This window comes from Alnus glutinosa, chromosome 4, assembly GCF_958979055.1.
Source record: "Alnus glutinosa chromosome 4, dhAlnGlut1.1, whole genome shotgun sequence".
NCBI lineage: Eukaryota > Viridiplantae > Streptophyta > Magnoliopsida > Fagales > Betulaceae > Alnus > Alnus glutinosa.
The window spans coordinates 27,945,186-27,965,415 of record NC_084889.1 but is presented as its reverse complement, the minus strand read 5'-3'; the positions used below and the strand labels follow the sequence as shown (position 1 = coordinate 27,965,415).

Here is a 20,230-nt window from a genome sequence, read left to right as displayed (position 1 = left end):
TCGTCACATAATTAGTGCTAATCATATCATTCCACATGTTATAGAAACCCTGTATATTGTTTTATCTGTAATTCAAAACAACCTTCCAAAAGAGGAATTTCAAGCTATCATAATTTGCACATTTTTTGTTGCAGGACTGTTGAGTCACTTATTGCCCAGTTCAGAAAAAATCCTAAATGCTTTTTCATTTTGACTAACTCCAGGTCACTGAGCTCTGAAAAGGTAAAGATCTCATTTCATGAAAACATGTTATTCAATCTTTAAAGCTTGTTTCTCATTCAATATGAAAAGAAGTCCTTATTAAACTGCAGCTTTCTGCTGTAACCATACTGTCTGCTTGTTTCACACTTGTATTCCTGAGTTTGAAATTAACATTTTACAGGCCAGTGCATTGATAAAAGATATCTGCAGAAACCTACATACTGCGGCTAAATCAGTTGAGAACACTGGTTATACAGTAGTTTTGAGAGGTGATTCAACTTTACGTGGTCATTTTCCAGAGGCAAGGATGAGAACTTGAACTAGAATTTTATTGTAGAATAATTTTAATTCACATCATGACATGGTATTGCCTATCTTTTAGGAAGCTGATGCTACCGTTTCAGTATTAGGTGAGATGGATGCATGGATCATCTGCCCCTTTTTTCTTCAAGGAGGGCGTTACACTATCGAAGATATACACTATGTTGCAGATTCTGATAAGTAAGTTACATATTTATTTTGTTTTTATCTTTTTTGTGTTTACTCATAGTCAATCATGATTAGATGCTAATTCATAACATCAATCATGGATGTTGGTGTCTTTAGGCTTGTCCCTGCAGGGGACACTGAGTTTGCTAAAGATGCTTCTTTCGGCTACAAATCTTCAAACCTGCGTGAGGTCAAACTTTTTAAGTTGTCATTTGAAATGGGTGGCCATTGATACGTACTATTAAAGATGGTAGATTTACTTGTAACTTTGCAACCTTCTTGGTCTAAATATAGTGGGTGGAGGAGAAAACAGCCGGCCGCATACCAGCCAGCAGTGTAACATCTATTTCTATACAACTTTTAAGGAAAGGTGGACCAGAGGCTGTTTTTGAGTGTCTTTCCAGTCTGCCAAAGGTACAGAATATTGTGAGTGCAAGCATGATCACACGCACGCAAGCGCGCGCGCACACACAAGGGCAGAAACACTTGCACCACAAACAAATTGGTCGAGTGGTTGAAGTGATTTGTCTCATTTATTTCTTTGTCATAATATGGTTATATATCTTTGTCAGTGGCAGTATAATTTGCAAATACTGTCAATTAAGGGGTAAAAGTTGCATCCAGCAAATTTTCTAGGACTCCTTTTTGCACAACTTTGGACAATAATAATGAAGTTGGACATTCTCTTTGAATTGATCAACAGTGTTATCACTAAAGGACCAAATAAAGATTCGTGAAATTTTACCTCTTTTAGTTTGTTTATTTTCCATATCATAGACAAGTGAAAGCTTGGTTTGGTTCATTTACACCCTTAGCAGCAGCTAAGGTCGTGGCATTGGGCAATGGACCCAAATCAAAAACTAATCAATGTTCAAGATAGGCATATGTTGCGATAGTTTATGTTATTGGGACAAAAACTAAGCTTCATTCAATTTTTGAGGTTTCTTATATCAAACTTTGGCAAACACCTATTTTCATCCATGAAATTTACAGGATGTTCCCAATTGATCTCGAACATTTAAGAATTAGCAATCAAGTCCCCCTAGTTTGTACTTGTCATAATAAAGTCCTTCTGTGGATGAATCTAATCATTTAATTTATATTCTAACAACAGGGTTCAACCTGCATAATTAATGCAGCTAGCGAAAGAGACATGGCTGTATTCGCAGCTGGAATGATCAAGGTAGATGGTTATAATCGTTCTGTTTTTCAGTTGTTACGAGTTTGAGTCCTATTTGGAATGTTTTCCTTGAAAACTGGTACGTCTCTTAAAAAGGTGTGTTAAATTGACAGGCAGAACTGAAGGGAAAGCGTTTCCTATGCCGTACTGCTGCTAGTTTTGTTTCTACTCGCATTGGAATTATCCCAAAAGCCCCTATTTCGCCTAAGGATCTTGGAATAAACAAAGAAAGGAATGGTGGTCTCATAGTTGTGGGGTCATATGTTCCAAAAACAACTAAACAGGTTGAAATGAAGAATTTTGGAGAATTCTATTTGTTTCTTACCTCAGATATGTTGATATCTGTATTTTGGTTTGTGCTTCTAATCCACAGGTTGAAGAGCTTAAATTACAATGTGGCCAGAGCTTAAGAAGCATCGAGGTGACCCTGCACTAAGTTTCATACCCAATATTTTACTGTCGTAAATTCTACTTGTCACCCGTAAGAGATCTGAATAGCCTTCTTTGCCAATCTTTGCCAATGAATAGGTTTCTGTTAATAAGCTTGCAATGAGCTCTTTAGAAGAGAGGAAAGAGGAAATCAGTAGAGCAGCTGAGATGGCAGATTGTTTTCTCAGGGCTCGGAAGGACACTCTCATACTGACCAGTCGGGAGCTCATCACTGGAAAAAGTTCGTGTCATGTTCCTTTCTTTTCTGTCTGACATGTCTAAGTCCCTCAATTCCTTGATCAGATATTATGTATATTGAATTCTTTGAATGACGTAAAATATATATTTTCTATGGATAGGATAACATATATTAGAGCAGTTGCTAAAAGTCTTAATTAACAAAAAATTAAAAAGGTCATATCATTATAAGTACATTGTGAATTAAACAAGGGAATAACTTGTTTTTCCTGCCTCCCATTTATTCAAGTGTCAATTCATTTTTCATTGGACAGCTCCTTCCGAGAGTTTGGATATCAACTTCAAAGTGAGCTCTGCACTGGTGGAAATTGTTAGCCGGATCACTACAAAACCTCGTTATATTCTTGCAAAGGTGCTTTTTTAAGTTTAAATGACCAAATACTCTTCACTTTTTCACTCTATTGATATGGCAAATAGTGATAACTTGTGTTGTTCTTTATGTGCTGTTCAATTTTTGTTTAATCAATTTGAGCTTGTGGGCTGATTTCCTAATCCTTAAATTCAAATGCCACATACTAAATACAGTACTCTGTTTTAGGGTGGAATCACCTCATCAGATCTTGCTACAAAAGCCCTTGAAGCAAAATGTGCTAAGATAGTTGGACAAGCATTGGCTGGTGTTCCGTTGTGGATGCTGGGTCCTGAAAGTAGACATCCAGGAGTTCCGTACATTGTTTTCCCTGGTGAATATGAGTTCTTATTTCATTTCAGTATTATAATCTTTTCTTGAAAGTTTAGTTGTGTCTGACACCTTGGAAATCTTCTTTACATAGGTAATGTTGGTGACAGTAATGCGCTGGCAGAACTCGTGAAATCCTGGGCTCGTCCATTGAGACATTCATCAACAAAAGAGCTTCTTTTCGTAAGGGCCATTAATATAATTATTAAAGATTTCATGACTACTTTATCCTCTGATACTGAATAATTTGTTCTATATCCAGAATGCAGAAAAGGGTGGATATGCTGTTGGAGCTTTCAATGTTTATAATTTGGAAGGAGTTGAGGCAGTTGTTGCTGCTGCTGAGGAAGAACAAAGTCCTGCCATATTACAGGTTAGAAGCAGTCAATTTAAAAGATGGATATTGTAGCCATGGATACTCATTAACAACATCTTTCGTGATTGTATCCATGATTTGTGATTATGACTACAAGTTCCTAAAGTTTGAGCATGAATTCGTCAGACGAAACAATTTCCCAAGATCTAGAAGTGGGTGCAACACCTTCTATGCCTGTTTCCTGGTTGCTTCTTTCCAAAATTAGTATACAAGAGGCACCACGCAAGACATATGTGGTTCAACTTTTTCTTTTTGTTTTTGGTGGGGGACTGAAAAATAAATAGTTAAGTCTTAGAGTTCCTGTGACGGGCTCTGACCAACAGCCCAGATCTCTTCCCCAACACACAAAAGCTAACTTAGTTTAAGAGTTGTCTCAAACATATAGGTTCAGCTACACAAGCTGATAATAGTCAAATTTTTAGGGTACAAAGTTAATAAGAACAGAGGATGTATCAAAAGTTTAAGGCTGGCTGTCAATTTGTTGTATGTAATGAGTTGACAAAAGGTCTCCAACAAATGTTTTTTGATAAGTAATTTAAAATTCAATAAAAAGCGCAGAGGGGCGCAACCCTAATACACGGGAAGTATACAAGAGAGCCCCTAAACAGGAGGAACAACTAATAAATTAAGAAAGTCTACAAAAGTAGAAACACCTAGGTGGCAAAGATGGGGTGCTATCCATAGATATAGCGTGTTAAGAAGACGCTTCCTTAATACTACCATTACAGTCTCGACATCTTCAAAAAGCCTCGCATTCCGCTCCCTCCAAATGCTCCACAACACACAGTGAGGAACTAAACGCCAAACATTTTTTGCTAGACCATGCCCTCGAGAAGCACCCCACGTAGTCAACAAACCCAGCACCGATTGTGGCATGACCCATTCAATTCCAAATAAAGAAAACATAAAACTCCAAAGCTCACGGGCGGTGTCGCAATGAAGTAACAGATGATCAATAGACTCCCCTTTCTTTTTACACATACAACACCACTCAATAACCACAATATTCCTCTTTCGCAGATTTTCATGAGTTAAAATTTTACCTAAAGCTGCAGACCATACAAAGAACGCCACCCTTGTCGGAGCCTTAGCACACCATATATTCTTCCACGGGAAAGATGGACCTTCTTTCCTACTAAGTGCTTCATAATATGACCTTACTTTTCCTACTCATGGTCTCCAACAAATGTCAACTATATATAGTAGGTAAAGGACTAAATGGTAACGTTCACAAATTGAATAGAAGAGGGTGGATGGAGCTAGTTTTGCTCTACTTTAAATTTCTCACTCTACACTTATTTAATACATTTATTTCTCTTTTATGACTAGCTCAATCTCTTGGTTCTTTATTAAATCTCTCTCTCTCTCTCTCTCTCTCTCTCTCTCTCTCTCTCTCTCTCTCTCTCTCTCTCTCTCTCTCTCTCTCTCATTTTTCTCTGTGATCTTTTTATATTTTTTTGGAGAAATTACAATTTAGACCCCAAATTATCACCACATTCTTAAATATGCCACCAAATTTTAAATCGCTGCAACTTAAAATTTTCTTTTTCGATTTGCCCCTCCATCCAAATCAACAGTTAAGTTGTCTGTTTTGGATTTTTGTAGAGAGGCTGGTGAGTATTTTTTTATTTTTTTTTTTATTTTTTTGCATCTGCCCCAAAGTCTAGCATATACAGAAAGAAGTTACTCCAGAGAAAGGTCTAAAAATTCATCCATGATTTCTAATTTATAAAATATTTCTTCACTTATTTCGAACGGATTTATAAATGTTAGAAAACCTTATTTTACTACCTTAATCAGTCTCACATTATAAATTACAAATTGAAGAACTAAATATACCAAATTAATATAAGTTCTGCATCTACTGGATGAATTTTCTAAAATTATTTCGAGATAAGATACTTCCAAATAAATTTCAAGATTGTAAGTTATTCTAACAAATTCATACTTGTTCCTCAAAGTTTGTGCTAGGGAGGATGAATCAGAAGCAAATTAGTTTATTTTCTGTTATGCATTCTGTATCAGTAACATGATTCACATATAACATATTTTCTTTTGAAGAATCATGGTTTCAGGAAATTTTCTGCTTATCTTTGTTCTTTTCCAGATCCATCCTGGTGCCTTTAAGCAAGGAGGAATTCCTTTGGTTGCCTGTTGTGTCTCTGCTGCTGAACAAGCCAGTGTAAGTGCGATTTCATATACTTTACAAAAGTGGAAAGTAAAAGAATGGATAAATAAAAAATATTAAAAATTATAATTAAAGAAAAAAGAAGAAGAAGAAACAGGGTCAAAGGTCAAAAGCACTAAAACGTTGAAAAAGAGAAATAAAGAACCATTATTTGTATATCCAGGTGAAAAGCACTGAAAGGCTGGAAGGCCAGGGTTTTCCTTGAATGTCTATCAATCACTCTATGTACTCATAAAGTGAAGGTTACTTAGGTTATGTTTGGTAAAAATCTGTTTGGCTTAGAGTACATGTGTAGGCCTCTGTGTACCGATATTTTTTTTTTATATATCGGCTATGCAGCTTGAGCATTTATATCAACAGCTTTCTGCTGAATTTATTTTGTTCTACTTGGAGTGCTTCTGTTTTTTGCATTAATATTTGATCTTTGGTAGTATTTCTTGATATAATTCCAGGAATTTTCTTTCTCTGAAGAATTTTTTTTAATGATATTACTCCTACTTATGCAAAAAACAAAATTCTTTCTCTGAAGAAGTTCTTCCTACCAAGAAAGATCTTGGATATGTTATGTTTCTTTGATAAATAAGATTCTTTTTACCAAAAAAAAAAATTGAAAGGAACAAAGAAAACTTAAAAAGAAAAAAAAGAAGAAAGAAAGTAAAGGACCAAACAACCACATAGTAATAACATAATTACATGATTTAGCCTTTTGCTTACCTCCTCAGGCCATCCATGAAATAAACACATACATGACTAGGAAGATACATGCAGTACACTCCACCAAAAGTATTCTCTCTTGTAATCCAAATACCAGATCACTTAACAAACCATGAGCCCATTCCAATTTTTCCGAGGGGTTATTGTTACCAAACTTTTTTGAACTCTTTATAGTTGAGGTAAGATATGCAGGTATTTGGGCTTCACACATAAACCACCACCTGTCATGTGATAACGATAGTGCTGCCATTTATATCAAGATGTAGGTTGTAATGCTTATGGATGAATGGCAGGTTCCCATTACTGTTCACTTTGATCATGGAACTTCAAAGCAAGATCTGGTGGAAGCTCTTGAGTTGGTAATTTTCCTTTTTGTTTAATATCAAAGTCATAAATTTTTCTGTCACCCTGCTTGAACATAGTTTGTAGTAAGATTGCAAATTTTATTTGTTTTTCAATACAGTAATAACTAATAGTCACATTGGAATTTTTGAATCCGACAATACCAGGGATTTGATTCAGTTATGGTAGATGGTTCACATCTTTCATTCAAGGACAATGTATTATACACAAAGTTCATTTCATTCTTGGCTCGCTCAAAAGGTATGCTGGTGGAAGCTGAACTAGGGAGATTGTCAGGAACAGAGGATGACCTGACTGTTGAAGATTATGAAGCAAGACTGACTGATATTAATCAGGTGACTTGTCTTTCGAGTTGAATAAAACCAGATTTCCTTTTTTTTTTCACTTAATGTTCCAAACTAATTACAATCGGTCTCTTGAATTTCAGGCTCAAGAATTCATTGTTGAGACTGGCATAGATGCTTTGGCAGTGTGTATTGGAAATGTCCATGGAAAATACCCTGCAAGTGGCCCAAATCTCAGACTTGATTTGCTTAAGGTAAAGTATATATATATATATTGAACATATTTTAGTCCAGTCCACCTGCTTATTATTTTGACATCAACTTAAAGTTACTAAACTTGTGTCTCAACCACATTGCCTATAAATTGCATACTTTCTGACATGCACGTCTATGTGAAATTTTCAGGCTATTAATTTCATTCAAATATTTTTTCGGTATCATATCAGGCTTCTCTTGTTCTAAGCAGATTTTTCTTTTTCTTTTTCTTTAAGAGCAATTTTTTTTTTTTTGCTTTTTTTTTTTTTGGGGGGGGGGGGGGGGGGGGGGGGAGCATCTCTCTATAACTCAATGATGCTTAATCTATAGAGAAACAGATGGCATTTTCCCTCTCAGAATGGAAATGTCATATACATATGCATATTGAAAAGGTTGTCGTTTGCAGAGTAGTCTTTTGACTCAATCCTCATTGAAATTAGCTACTTTACTGACTATTAACTTCCATCTACATTAAGGATTTGCATGCTTTGAGTTTGAAGAAAGGAGTTTTTCTTGTACTTCATGGAGCTTCTGGGTTGCCCAAGGAACTTATCAAGGTACACTTATATAATACTAATTTCCAGAATTTAAAGATCTTTTCTTTTCTTTCTCTTTTCACATTTCAAAGACAGAGTTCTGACTTTCATATTTTAATATGCAACTAACGCCAGTGAATGGCTTTGAGTTTGATTAACGTTTTATGAACTGTTTAACTTCCTTGAACAGGCGTGTATCGACCGGGGCGTCAGAAAGTTCAATGTAAACACTGAAGTGAGGAAGGCTTACATGGACTCATTGAACAGCCCTAGTAGTAAAGATCTTGTCCATGTTATGGGATCTGCCAAGGAAGCCATGAAAGTTGTGGTTGCAGAGAAGATGCATCTATTTGGTTCAGCAGGAAAAGCATGATGATTTATATATATATATATATATATATATAATGAGTTGGTGTTATGATGTGTTCATTTGTTGTCATCTTTCTTTCTTGTATTTATTTTTTCTTCCCAATGAAATCTAGCAAGTATGTGATGAAAAATAAGAACAGAACCCTCAGCTATGTGGGATTGAGGTTCCAACATGTGTCGTAATTTTCTTTTCTTTTCATAAGATTATGGAAACATCATTGTTTTGTTTATACATTTGAATGTAAGATCCCTTGAAAAAGAAACGTTAGTCTTTGTAGGATTCTCAATGGTTTTCGAGAATCTGTTAAGATTCTAGCACTAGTTCTAAGTTCCGAATCGAGATTTTTAACAATTTGATATGGCAAAAATACTGGAAAGGTTTTTACGGTTTAACCTTTTATCAAATTACATTTTAGATATGCTCTGTTTTCAACAGGGCCGACTCTTCTACTGGGCGACTTAGGCGATCACCTAAGCCCCCGGTGGAAGAATCGGCCCCTAAGAAAAATATTAGTAATAGTAGATTAAAAAGAAAAAGGATAAGGCCCAATTACACTACGATTATGCAAAAATAAATAAATGTGCATCTCTATCCTTTGAAAATCCCATGAGAAAATCAACCCAAGTCCCAGGAAAACAATGATTTTTTGGTTTTTTAAAAAAAATAAAAGAAAAGTGATTTATCTCTCATCAAATACAAAAACCAACCGTCAAAAAATCAAAACACAAATCATTTTTCAAAAAAAAAAAAAAAAAACAAACACAAATTTTTCTCTTTGAACAACCTCTCCAATAAATTACCAGCTACTAAAAAGTAGGAGGCGTAGACCTACCAACCAGCTCTTACCTCCAGCCTCTCTCCACCTCTCCCTTTGCCAATCTTGCACCCCGTTAACTCTGCTACTTTTTATAAGATCTTGAATACCGTAAGACTTATTTGTGTATCGTTTGTGTCTGACATAGTTCTCTTCTTTTTATAATCATATTAGATCTGTTTTCATACATGTGCGTCCTATATATCCAATGGTTGATTTTTTTTTTTTTTTATTCTTTTTTTTAAAAAAAAAAAAAAATAGTTGGGGTTGTACAAGAATTGTACAAAGGTTGTAAGAGAAACGATACGTTTATAATTTCTATACAACTTCAACAATTTTTTTCCAAAATAAACATTGGATTTGTTTTTCTACATATGAGTCCTATATGTAACATATCCAACGGTTGATTTTTTTCTTTTATAAAAAAAAAAAAAGAAAGAAAAAAAAGAAAAAAAGAATTGTTGGAGTTGTACAGGATTTGTAAACGTATCATAGAGATATGAATCATATGATATATTTACAATTTTTGTATAACTCTTGTACAACTCTAACAACTTTTTCTTAAAATCAACAATTTGATATGTAGAACCCACATGTAGGAAAACAGATCCAATGATTAATTTGAAAAAAATAAAATAAAAATATTGAAGTTGTAACGTATCATTTCTTTGGATAAGAATCTTTTACAGGTGTTTGTAAGAGACTATCCACCTGGCTGGATAAGTGGTTGGACAGTCTAATTTTTATTTGGTTAGGTGGATCTCATAAGTGGTTTCTCACAATCACCTATCTGAATTCTTTCAAATTTGGATCTCAAATTCGGGCAGGTGTTTATAAGAGACTACTTATGAGATCCATCAGACCGAATAAGTGGTTGGGCAGTTCAATTTTTATTTGGTCAGATGAATCTCATAAGTGATCTCTCACAATCACCTATCCGAATTCTTTTAAATTTAAACAAATAATTATGGATGCCTATTTCTTTATCTCCGTTCATTATAATTATCAATTAAGCAATCTAAATCCATTTTTCTCGGTCAACAAAACTGACGTGGCAAAATATAGATACGATGGAGAGGATAAAAGTAGCACAGTGGATAAACTAAACCTTATTAAGAATTAGAAACGTAACTGACCGTAACTTTAGTCGGAGAAAGATGACGTCATTTGTGCCACCTGTACGTGTGACGTTTTATACAGTATCTGATTCCTCTTTATACAACTCTCTCAAACTGGAACAGAATCCTCCAATGAGAGAGAATCCAATGGCAGATCAGAACTTGAAGCCAGAGCTCTTCGAACTCAACAATGGAACCATGCGTGTCCTGATCACCAACCTCGGCTGCACCATCACTTCCTTGTCTGTGCCTGGCAAAGATGGTAAATATGCCCTGCATCTGTCTGTTTAATTACCAACCATTTTTCTTTCCTGGGTTTGTGGGAATGTTACTGATGTTTTGATTCTCTGGGTCTTGAAGGGAAATTGGCTGATGTTGTTCTTGGATTCGACTCTGTGGAACCATATCTGGTAAAATTCAGTAAACCCATTTGATTTTCAGTCACTTGATGGTGATCTCATGATGATGAATTTGGTTCTGGGTGTATTGACTTTTGCAGGGTTGGATTTTTTTATTTATTTTTTTGGAAGCAAGCGAAAAGGAAAAGGATTGTAATTTAAGTTCTATTAATTTTATGGTGTTGTGGTTATTTGATGTTTGAAGGAAAGGGATTTATTTGAAAAAAAAAGGCTTATAATTTGATGATAATGTGATTTTTATCCACTTTTTCTGCAACGTCATTTAATTTTGGTTCAATTTGTTATAGTATTCATGAAAATGTGAGTTATGCCACAGTGATACCGATATAAATTTCCTAGAAACTGAGTTTTAGGAATTCCACCAACCCGGTCTCTAAAAGTGTAATGTGTTCTTTGAGCATGTGAGAAACACATTTTTTTTTTTTTTTTTAATTATATTAATAAAAAAAATGTATTTCTCTTATGCTAAGGGAAACACGACACTTTTAAAGACCGGATTGGAAGAATTTTCTTACAACTCAATTTGGAGGAAATTTCTGTCCCCCCCATTAAATCATTTGTTTGGTTTCACTGTTTTAACATTCTCGATTGACAAGCATTGATTTGTTCTCATAGTTTTATGGTGTTAAATGAATTCTTAATCAGAAAGGTGCTGCCCCCTATTTTGGCTGCATTGTGGGTCGGGTTGCTAACAGAATCAAAGATGGAAGGTTTACACTTAATGGGATTGAATACTCTTTACCCATCAACAAGGCCCCAAACAGTCTCCATGGTATGATAATTGTCAAACTCTTCATCCTTTGAGTTTTTTGTATCAATCTTTTCTGGGCAGTATGGCATGAAAATCCATCTATTTAATTCCTTTTGGTAGTAGCCAAAATTGCTGCTAATCTGTTGTTTGAATGTTGAAAGTGTTATTAATAACAAATTTTTGGTTTCTCCGAGCCTTAATTGATCTTCTGGCGTTCTTGTGACATAAACTTGAATATCTCCATCCGGGGTGCTGGTGCTTTTCAAAAACTGATCATTTGACATGGGTGTAGAAACATAGAGTTTTTTCATTTCTGGCGGGGAAGATATCAGGGGAGACTTGTAGTTTTAAAAGTTAAATTCTCTTTCATTCAAAAAAAAAAAAATGTTTAAAGCTCCCTCCTTCTGCATTACTTTTTAATTGGCTTTTTAAGAAAAGGGTGTGGTTGGTACTTGTACTTTATGATTTGTGATTATCCTATGCCTATGTTCTTGGTTGTTTGGCATACATCCTGGCTTGAAGCAGGTTCAAGAGATCATCCACTGTAAATTTTCACTATTGCTTGTATGTATTACCAAAACTCGGGTGGTTGATCAAAAGTGGATGGTAAGACTTGCCAAACTACCCCAAAGATTAGCAATAGGGAGTGTACCTTTTATCCAGATGGACCTTTCTACTTGACATAAACTGAAAACTGATTGGGGCATTTTAAGTTAGTGGAAACAATCAGGCTGTACTCCCCTTAGTTCCTCTGAAGTACACCAACTAAATATATGACTATCGGAAACGAAAAAACTCCATAGGGATTAAGCAAACTGAATATTCTTGATTTCTATGTTCACTTTGGATGAGTAATGGTGATCTCTTTTTTATTTATCTTTTTTTCCCCTTTCCTTAGGTGGGCACAATGGATTTGATAAGAAGTTGTGGGAGGTAGCCGAATATAAAAAAGGAGAGAACCCATCGATCACTTTTAAATATCACTCTTGTGATGGGGAGGAAGGTATCTCTCTCTCTCTCTCTCTCTCTCTCTCTCTCTCTCTCTCTCTCTCTCTCTCTCTCTCTCTCTCCAGGTTAACACAAACTGCAAAAATACAAAATCCTCATTGTGAACTCTAACACAATTATGCAGAAAAGCACACTCGACACAGTTCTACAGAGCCCATTTTATTCGCAAGACAATTCCCTCTTGTTTTCTTTTTCTATATGGTTTTTTTTTTTTTTGGCACTAGGTTACCCGGGTGACGTCTCCGTGACTGCAACTTACACGCTTTCTTCGAGCACGACAATGAGGCTTGACATGGAAGCTGTGCCTGAGAACAAGGCAACTCCAATCAGCTTAGCTCAGCACACGTACTGGAACTTAGCCGGCCACAACTCCGGGAACATACTTGACCATTCAATTCAGATTTGGGCGAACCATATTACTCCCGTGGACGAGAACACAATCCCTACCGGTGAAATCATGCCGGTTAAAGACACCCCCTTCGATTTCACTGATGAGAAGAGGGTAGGTGAGTCGATCCACGAGGTTGGTTTGGGGTATGATCACAACTTTGTGCTGGACTGCGGGGAAGAGAAATCTGCAGGTTTGAAACATGCTGCAAAGGTGAAGGATCCATCGAGCTCTAGGGTGCTTAACCTGTGGAGCAATGCAGCCGGGATGCAGTTTTATACAGGGAATTACGTGAAAGGGGTTGTGGGTAAAGGAGGTGCTGTTTATGAAAAGCATGGCGGGCTATGTTTAGAGACGCAGGGATTCCCGAATGCCATCAACCAACCCAACTTCCCGTCTGTTGTTGTTCAACCTGGTGAGAAGTACAAACACACAATGTTGTACGAGTTTTCGGTAGAGTGAAGTGATTGGCTTCAGAGTCTTTTGTGGAGTGGATGTCAGAATAAGGTCGGGTTTTGGTTTGCTTGCTGCCAATGAGGATTGGAACGTGAATCATAGCCTATAATTAATAATATGATGAGATGCTTCTAATTATCTATTTATATAGATTTCAGTCGCCATTATGAGTGCGATTATAGTGTTTACGGTCCGATTGGGTGTTAGATTTTTTAAATGAAAATCGAATTTTTATTTAGTTTGTGAATTTCGAGGCAAAGAAAGTATGTTTAGGTGATGAGTTGAATTTAAATTCTTTTTGAAATTGTGTTTGGGTGTTGGATTTTTGAGATTGAAAAGTAGTGTTTTTTAATGGTAGAAAATGATTGAAAGTATGAAAAGTTGTGTATAATGATTGAAGTTATGAAAAGTAGAGTAATGATTGAAATAATAATTATTTATTATAAAAAAAGTATTATTTAAATTAAATAATTATTATTTTGGTGTTGATGGGTATACCTGTGTCAGACCAGGTGGAACTCACTCAAGAAATTGTTTGTTTTTGAAAAAAAAAAAAAAGCTTGATTTCCGGGTTGGATTCAAAAACCTGATTTCTAGAAAAAACCCAAAGATAATTCTAAATTCTCTTTCGTTCCCAAGCACATCATTACTCTTTCAAAAAAAATCCTATCCTATGTTTAAAACTGTTGATGCTGAAAATTAACAGTGACTATCAGCGCTTAGTCCTTGATCCGGAATCCTTGAAAGATAATCAAACATCATAGTGGTGCACCGTCAAGGAGGTAGGGTAATGACTGTACCACCTCTTATGCTTAAGTCAATAAGAGTATAAATGTAAAAGTAAGAAAATAGATAGAGATTAAGATACAAGAGCGTACATGCGCTTAACCCCTTATTGACCTTGTATAGGCCAGGTGTTGTTTTTGTTGTGCATCTAATTAAGGCAATGATCGTCCCTCAGCCACGGATTTGGCCTTTGATCATGTTGGAGATCTTTATTTTTGCTTTTCTTGGGGACTCGATGGATCTTTCCTTCAGCAGGTTTATTTCCTATGTGGGGTCGGCGCTATTTACTGCAGGGATATGCTTGCCATGTGAGTGGTTTCCTCTTGGAGGTGTGTACGTATGCTTCATGTTGGGCTTTGGAGAGCTAGCTGGCCCTTTGGGGCTGTGTTTGGGCTTGTTCAATGGGCCAATGGGGGTGTATGCTTTCATTACAGTAGTCATCTCATTCTCTTGGACTACTTGTGTAGGCCAATGAGAATTAAGTTGAAGATAGGATGTTGGGCTTCCATTCCAATAACAAAGTTTTTCTCCAAATTAGGATGGAGAAATTTTTTTTAACCTAGTCTATTAAATTGACCTTTGCCAATATAGCATTTGCTTTTAATATACATTTTTAAATTTTCAAAAGCATTTTTTAATAGAGAATGAATCACATAAGGATACTAAGTTTAATGGATTGGGTTAGAAGAATTTTATCCGACTTCGAAATGTTACATATCATATTTTTATCTATAACTATCTCACAGCGCTAATGTGGTAGTTACAACCAACCCTTAGATTATTATTATTTTTTTTTAAAAAAAGGAATGATCTAAGGGTTGTGAACTTCTTCTTTGTTGGCGGCGTTGCCTAAAGACTATCAAAATCAAAAAAATTAGTGGATATGTAGAAGAAGCGACTCTAAAGAAGTTTTTTTTTTTTTTTTTTTTTTTAAAAAAAAAAATACGCATATTCTTCTCAAACTACAACCCAATTGTCAATGTCATCCCCCCCTCCCAAACTACTAATTGTGTCAATATCCCTCTTCAAACAAAAAAAAAATAAAAAAATATGTCAATGTTCCCCCTAAGACCAACAAAAAGACAATAATGACCCAAATTTTTTTTTTTCAATAAGACAAAAAATGTCCTTATAAATTCGAAAAAAAAAAAACTTAAAAAAAAAAAACCAAAAAAAGAAGAAGAGAAAAAGTAACTCAATTTTTTTAAAAAACAAAAAGAAAAAAAAAGAACGAAAAAGAAAAAAAAAAAATAAATAAACAAAAAAAAACTGAAAATTATCAAAAAAAAAATTTCTTTCTTTTTTTATTTAAAAAAAAAACAAATGAAAAAGAAAAGAAGAAAAACCAGTTTTTTTTTTTTTTTTTTTTTTTTGTATAACTTTTTGTTATTTTAGATTTTTTTTTATTTTTATTTTTATAATTTTAGTTTATTATTTTAAATTATAATAATTTTATGAAGGGTATTTTTGTCATTAGGGGGGATGTTGACATTTTTTGGTAGTTTAGGAGGGGATATTGACACAATTGGTAGTTTTGAGAGACATTGATAATAAAGTTGTAATTTGAGGAGGTTATGTGTATTTTTCTTTTTTTCTTTTTTTTTTTTTTTTTTGTGAGAATGCAAAAATATTAGAGAGCTTTCATTATTTCAAATGATTTGCATTGCCTAAAGTTTGTTGAGATAAAGAACTGTAGAAAAGGTGCATATGAAAATATTCTAGAGAAAAAAAAAAGAGTAAATTTTAGAAAATGCGTAGTTCTTTGAATTTGTCTCACGTATGTTACTTCTTCTTTTTTTCTTTTTCTTTTTTGAAGAACCGTTTGACTTTATTTTGCTGATGTTTATTTTTATTTTAAATAAATATTGTAGAAGATAGAATGTCTTGTAAAATTTATACAGGCATTCACCAACTTGTCATACATTATGAAAATTGTTTATTTTCCAATGTTAGTAACTAGTAATATTATTTATTTATTTTTATTTTTTTATTTTTTAATTTATAGTTAGTTTGGAAGATTTCAAATTAATTTTAGGGGAGGGATAGTATAATGTGTTTGTGCGGTGAAGCAATTGATGCGTTTGGTTAATTAAGTTGAATTAATTGATGTTCTAAACCCAATTTTCATGTGGTTTAGCATATGAAGATAGAAAGTAGGCTCTTTACAGGCTAGTCCAATTTTATTTTTTTATTTTTAAATAATAATAATTTTTAAGATTTTTTTATTTTTTTATTGTAATGGACACGTGTCGATTTTCTATTGGGTATGACGTGACAAACTAACGGAATCTTTTAACTTGGTGGATGAAAAACGAGTTTAGGGAATGATTCATAATTAATAGTTTACCACAAGAACCTTTCATGAATTTTTTGTACCACATGGAGTGATTTGTAATTTAGGTCAATCCCAGATACCAATGGTGCAATTATTTCTAAAGTATACATATTTATAAATTTGTTCCCTCAAAATTATACTTTTGTCTCCCCAGAATAATATATGTGTCCTCCTTTATTTTATTATTATTATTATTATTATATATATATATATATATATATATATATATATATATATATATATATATATATATTTTTCCGTCTTCCAACATAAAAAATAATAATAATAAAAAAAAACTTAAAATATCTCCATTTATTTAGTTTTCCTCTATATTCTAATTCGCTCCTAACCCAAAACTCAATTTGGTTTAGGACTCTGAGTAGTTATTTTTTGAGTGGTTATTCTACAGTCATTTAGATTTATAGTATTTGTTTTGGCATCACAAGTTAAATGGTTTAATTATTTATGATTGCACCATTGTTTGACTCGACTTTTAATATTATTGTCGTTTGAGGCTTCAGGAGATTATTAGGAGAAAAAGTCCACAGTCAAAGGTACCGGTTTACTTGGACCCTATAGATCATGTTTAGTTTGTTTTGCTAGTTGTTTATACTATTGTGTGTTTGTGATGCCATGAGATTAAATTTAAAATTTCTATGCTTTTATTTTATATAAACACGCACATACACATATAGAGAAATTATATGTATCTATGTGCTTTTTTATTTATTTAAGTTCATCTCCCTAACGTATAAAAAAACAGTTCATCCCCTCACACCAAAAATTTTGATTCCGCCTGTGGATGCATGTGTCATTTTCCGTTGGAAAAGACGAAAATGCTAACAGATTTCGGCCTCTCTTTTTGAAGATAACTTTATCTATTAAAAACGCACATGCGATGCACGTGAGTCATTTTTCGTTGGGAAAGACGGAAATTGGTACGCGTCTCAACGACACGATACGTGGATTTTATTATTTATAAGTTTACCACTCGCAATAGTACGAATCGATTGTACTATAGTAAGGGTGATCGAACCACAGAGATTATTGGTTGTTTTGCGTAATAGGATATGAGAAGAGCGTATCTAACTTAATTTACCAACAAAAGTAAAAACAAAAGTTGTAGAATTGAAGCTACAACGATAAGTGAAGGAAATGAAAACAGGAAATGAAATTAACTTAAAAGAAAACTTAGGGTGTTGATCATATCCAATCCTCAACCTATGCAATGCTTAAAGTCTATATGGATCTTCCTAACATGCTTGATATGAGCGCGTAATGGGCGTCAACCATTACGACGACCTCGACATGAAAATACTTTCGTTAAGATGTAATCATAAAGCACCTAGATTTACGTTAATCAACTCCACGTAAAGATTAAACTATAATTGAAAACATTTTACTCTACCAAAGGTGTGGAGTGATTAACGTGCCCTAGCTTACTACTCTATAACACATCCTAATAAGTATACACAATACACGAAACCCCTATTTAGGCCACAAAATGAGCTGTCGTAACGTCCGGCAACTGAAGGCTTGATGTAGGTGTGTATGTTGAGGGAACATAGTGATCCCTTAACAACACAGGCCTTGGTTGTTCAGCCATTGGTGAGTTAGAATGGGCTCTTAGACGTGAGTTCCGTTTGGATCTACTTCGTCTAGAAATCCGCTCTAAGTTTGGGTCGTATGGAAAAATAGGCAATGATAATGAACGACGACCAAACATACACCAATGTAATGTAATTTATATATACAATATACAGAAAAGAAATAAAAAGAAAAGAGAAGAAAAACTAACCGATTCCGCAGTGCAGTGGCAGCTGAAGTGCTACTGCCAGAAAATGTCGATCGATCGAAAGTTCGATCGATCCCTTTTTATATCGATCGATCGATTCTCTGCAGAAGAGAAAAATATAAGAAAAATACAGAAAATAAAATATAAAACAAAATTAAAGTATAAATATGCACAGAACAATAATAAATTAAGTAAAAGTTCGGTCCAGAGTCAGCAGAAAAGCAGTGCTGCTCAAAACAGAAGTCGATCGATCCAATATTATGTCGATCGATCGAATTTTCGATCGATCGAAATTATAGGTCCAGAAAGTCGATCGAGCGATTTTTATGCAGAAACAGAATTCTGCAGAAAACAGACAGAACCGAATTAAAACATCAAAAACACTAAAAACAGTTTTATACAGAACCAAAAACAGCTTATGGACAAAATTTACAATATGTACTAAATCAAACTAAATACAATCCTAAATATCCCTTAAACAACCGTTAATAATCCCCGGCAACGGCGTCAAAAATTGGTACGCGTCTCAACGACACAATACGTGGATTTTATTATTTATAAGTTTACCACTCGCAATAGTACGAATCGATTGTACTATAGTAAGGGTGATCGAACCACAGAGATTATTGGTTGTTTTGCGTAATAGGATATGAGAAGAGCGTATCTAACTTAATTTACCAACAAAAGTAAAAACAAAAGTTGTAGAATTGAAGCTACAACGATAAGTGAAGGAAATGAAAACAGGAAATGAAATTAACTTAAAAGAAAACTTAGGGTGTTGATCATATCCAATCCTCAACCTATGCAATGCTTAAAGTCTATATGGATCTTCCTAACATGCTTGATATGAGCGCGTAATGGGCGTCAACCATTACGACGACCTCGACATGAAAATACTTTCGTTAAGATGTAATCATAAAGCACCTAGATTTACGTTAATCAACTCCGCGTAAAGATTAAACTATAATTGAAAACATTTTACTCTACCAAAGGTGTGGAGTGATTAACGTGCCCTAGCTTACTACTCTATAACACATCCTAATAAGTATACACAATACACGAAACCCCTATTTAGGCCACAATGATAAGATATCTAGTTTCACACTAAATCATTCCACATAAAATTAAACTACAATTGAAAGACAATTAGACTACCAAAGGGATGAAATGATTGGTGTTCCCTAGCATACCCTATAAGGTAACTCTAATGAGAAATCATACATCATGTCAAATAGCACCATTGAAAAAGACATCGTTCTTGTTTCCAAGAACGTTGGTTTTACTCAAGACTTCAAGGAAAACTCATAGACAAGTTAAACTCTTTTTCATGAATAAATTTGATTGGAATCTTGATACCAAAACCTTTTAGCATGGGTTTTGATACCCTCTAGCCCTTAACAATCATCAAACATCTAAAGAAAATTCTAAGAACATCAAGAACACTTCATGATTTTGGATAGGATTTGGATCAAACCCTAAGGACTAAATTAGCTAGACATGAATTAAATCTAAGTTAAGCATGAATTTAAAGGAAAGCAGTAAAGAAACAAGAAAGAAACGAATTAAAAACAACTATATTAAACTTAAAGAAAATCGGATTACAAGAAAGAAAGAAAATGAAGAACAAGCTAAACTAGAACTTGAAATTAAGGAAAGGGGACAAGCTCTCTGGAACTAAGCCCAGAAAACGTGCACTAAAGGAAACTAAAAACGCAAGGAATTGAAGTGATACATCTGAGCAAATCCGAAATCTCAAAAGATGCATGTTCTAACCTACAACCCTAATCTCATATATATAGAGAATTGGATTTACAAAATATCATCAAGAGCTAATCCTAGCCGCACAAACAGAGTTGGTCGGCGTCCATTTCTGTCCACAAAATCCAACTTTAAATTTGGATCGCACAAAGAATACAAAGATCTGAAAATATCTGAACTTTCTGGAAGACACGAATTCGCTCGATCGAAATTATGTCGATCGATCGAGAAGTCGATCGATCGAATTATTGCTGTACAAATAATCGATCGATCGAAATGC

The 20,230-nt window shown here is 34.4% G+C and overlaps 2 protein-coding genes across 4 annotated transcripts in view; both read left to right on the top strand.

Annotated features, from left to right (window-relative positions):
• Nucleotides 1–8,584, top strand: part of LOC133866377 (uncharacterized) — a 44,191-nt gene extending 35,607 nt beyond the window's left edge. For all 3 annotated transcript variants that reach the window (XM_062302887.1, XM_062302886.1, XM_062302885.1), the window contains 19 exons: nucleotides 135–222; nucleotides 383–502; nucleotides 584–702; nucleotides 808–880; nucleotides 985–1,104; nucleotides 1,805–1,873; nucleotides 1,984–2,154; nucleotides 2,244–2,291; nucleotides 2,399–2,540; nucleotides 2,812–2,909; nucleotides 3,096–3,240; nucleotides 3,331–3,419; nucleotides 3,499–3,609; nucleotides 5,720–5,794; nucleotides 6,808–6,873; nucleotides 7,024–7,212; nucleotides 7,305–7,415; nucleotides 7,893–7,973; nucleotides 8,143–8,584. In XM_062302887.1, the coding sequence (XP_062158871.1) occupies nucleotides 135–222; nucleotides 383–502; nucleotides 584–702; nucleotides 808–880; nucleotides 985–1,104; nucleotides 1,805–1,873; nucleotides 1,984–2,154; nucleotides 2,244–2,291; nucleotides 2,399–2,540; nucleotides 2,812–2,909; nucleotides 3,096–3,240; nucleotides 3,331–3,419; nucleotides 3,499–3,609; nucleotides 5,720–5,794; nucleotides 6,808–6,873; nucleotides 7,024–7,212; nucleotides 7,305–7,415; nucleotides 7,893–7,973; nucleotides 8,143–8,325 (2,098 nt within the window). In that variant the 3' untranslated portion in view covers nucleotides 8,326–8,584. The remainder of the gene's footprint in view (nucleotides 1–134; nucleotides 223–382; nucleotides 503–583; nucleotides 703–807; nucleotides 881–984; nucleotides 1,105–1,804; nucleotides 1,874–1,983; nucleotides 2,155–2,243; nucleotides 2,292–2,398; nucleotides 2,541–2,811; nucleotides 2,910–3,095; nucleotides 3,241–3,330; nucleotides 3,420–3,498; nucleotides 3,610–5,719; nucleotides 5,795–6,807; nucleotides 6,874–7,023; nucleotides 7,213–7,304; nucleotides 7,416–7,892; nucleotides 7,974–8,142) is intronic.
• Nucleotides 8,585–10,314: 1,730 nt separating this feature from the next.
• LOC133866986 (uncharacterized) lies at nucleotides 10,315–13,422 on the top strand. Its single transcript, XM_062303656.1, has 5 exons — nucleotides 10,315–10,516; nucleotides 10,615–10,664; nucleotides 11,319–11,445; nucleotides 12,323–12,427; nucleotides 12,657–13,422. The coding sequence occupies exons 1-5, from the start codon at nucleotides 10,387–10,389 to the stop codon at nucleotides 13,280–13,282; spliced, it is 1,038 nt and encodes a 345-aa protein (XP_062159640.1). The 5' UTR covers nucleotides 10,315–10,386; the 3' UTR covers nucleotides 13,283–13,422.
• The last annotated feature ends 6,808 nt before the right edge of the window (nucleotides 13,423–20,230 follow it).

Excerpts from the sequence above, each read along its gene's own strand:
- LOC133866986 (XM_062303656.1), top strand. The coding sequence starts at position 10,387 with ATGAGAGAGAATCCAATGGCAGATCAGAACTTGAAGCCAGAGCTCTTC. Across the intron at positions 10,665-11,318 it reads ACTCTGTGGAACCATATCTG|AAAGGTGCTGCCCCCTATTT; the intron begins GTAAAATTCAGT and ends ATTCTTAATCAG. Across the intron at positions 11,446-12,322 it reads GGCCCCAAACAGTCTCCATG|GTGGGCACAATGGATTTGAT; the intron begins GTATGATAATTG and ends CCCTTTCCTTAG.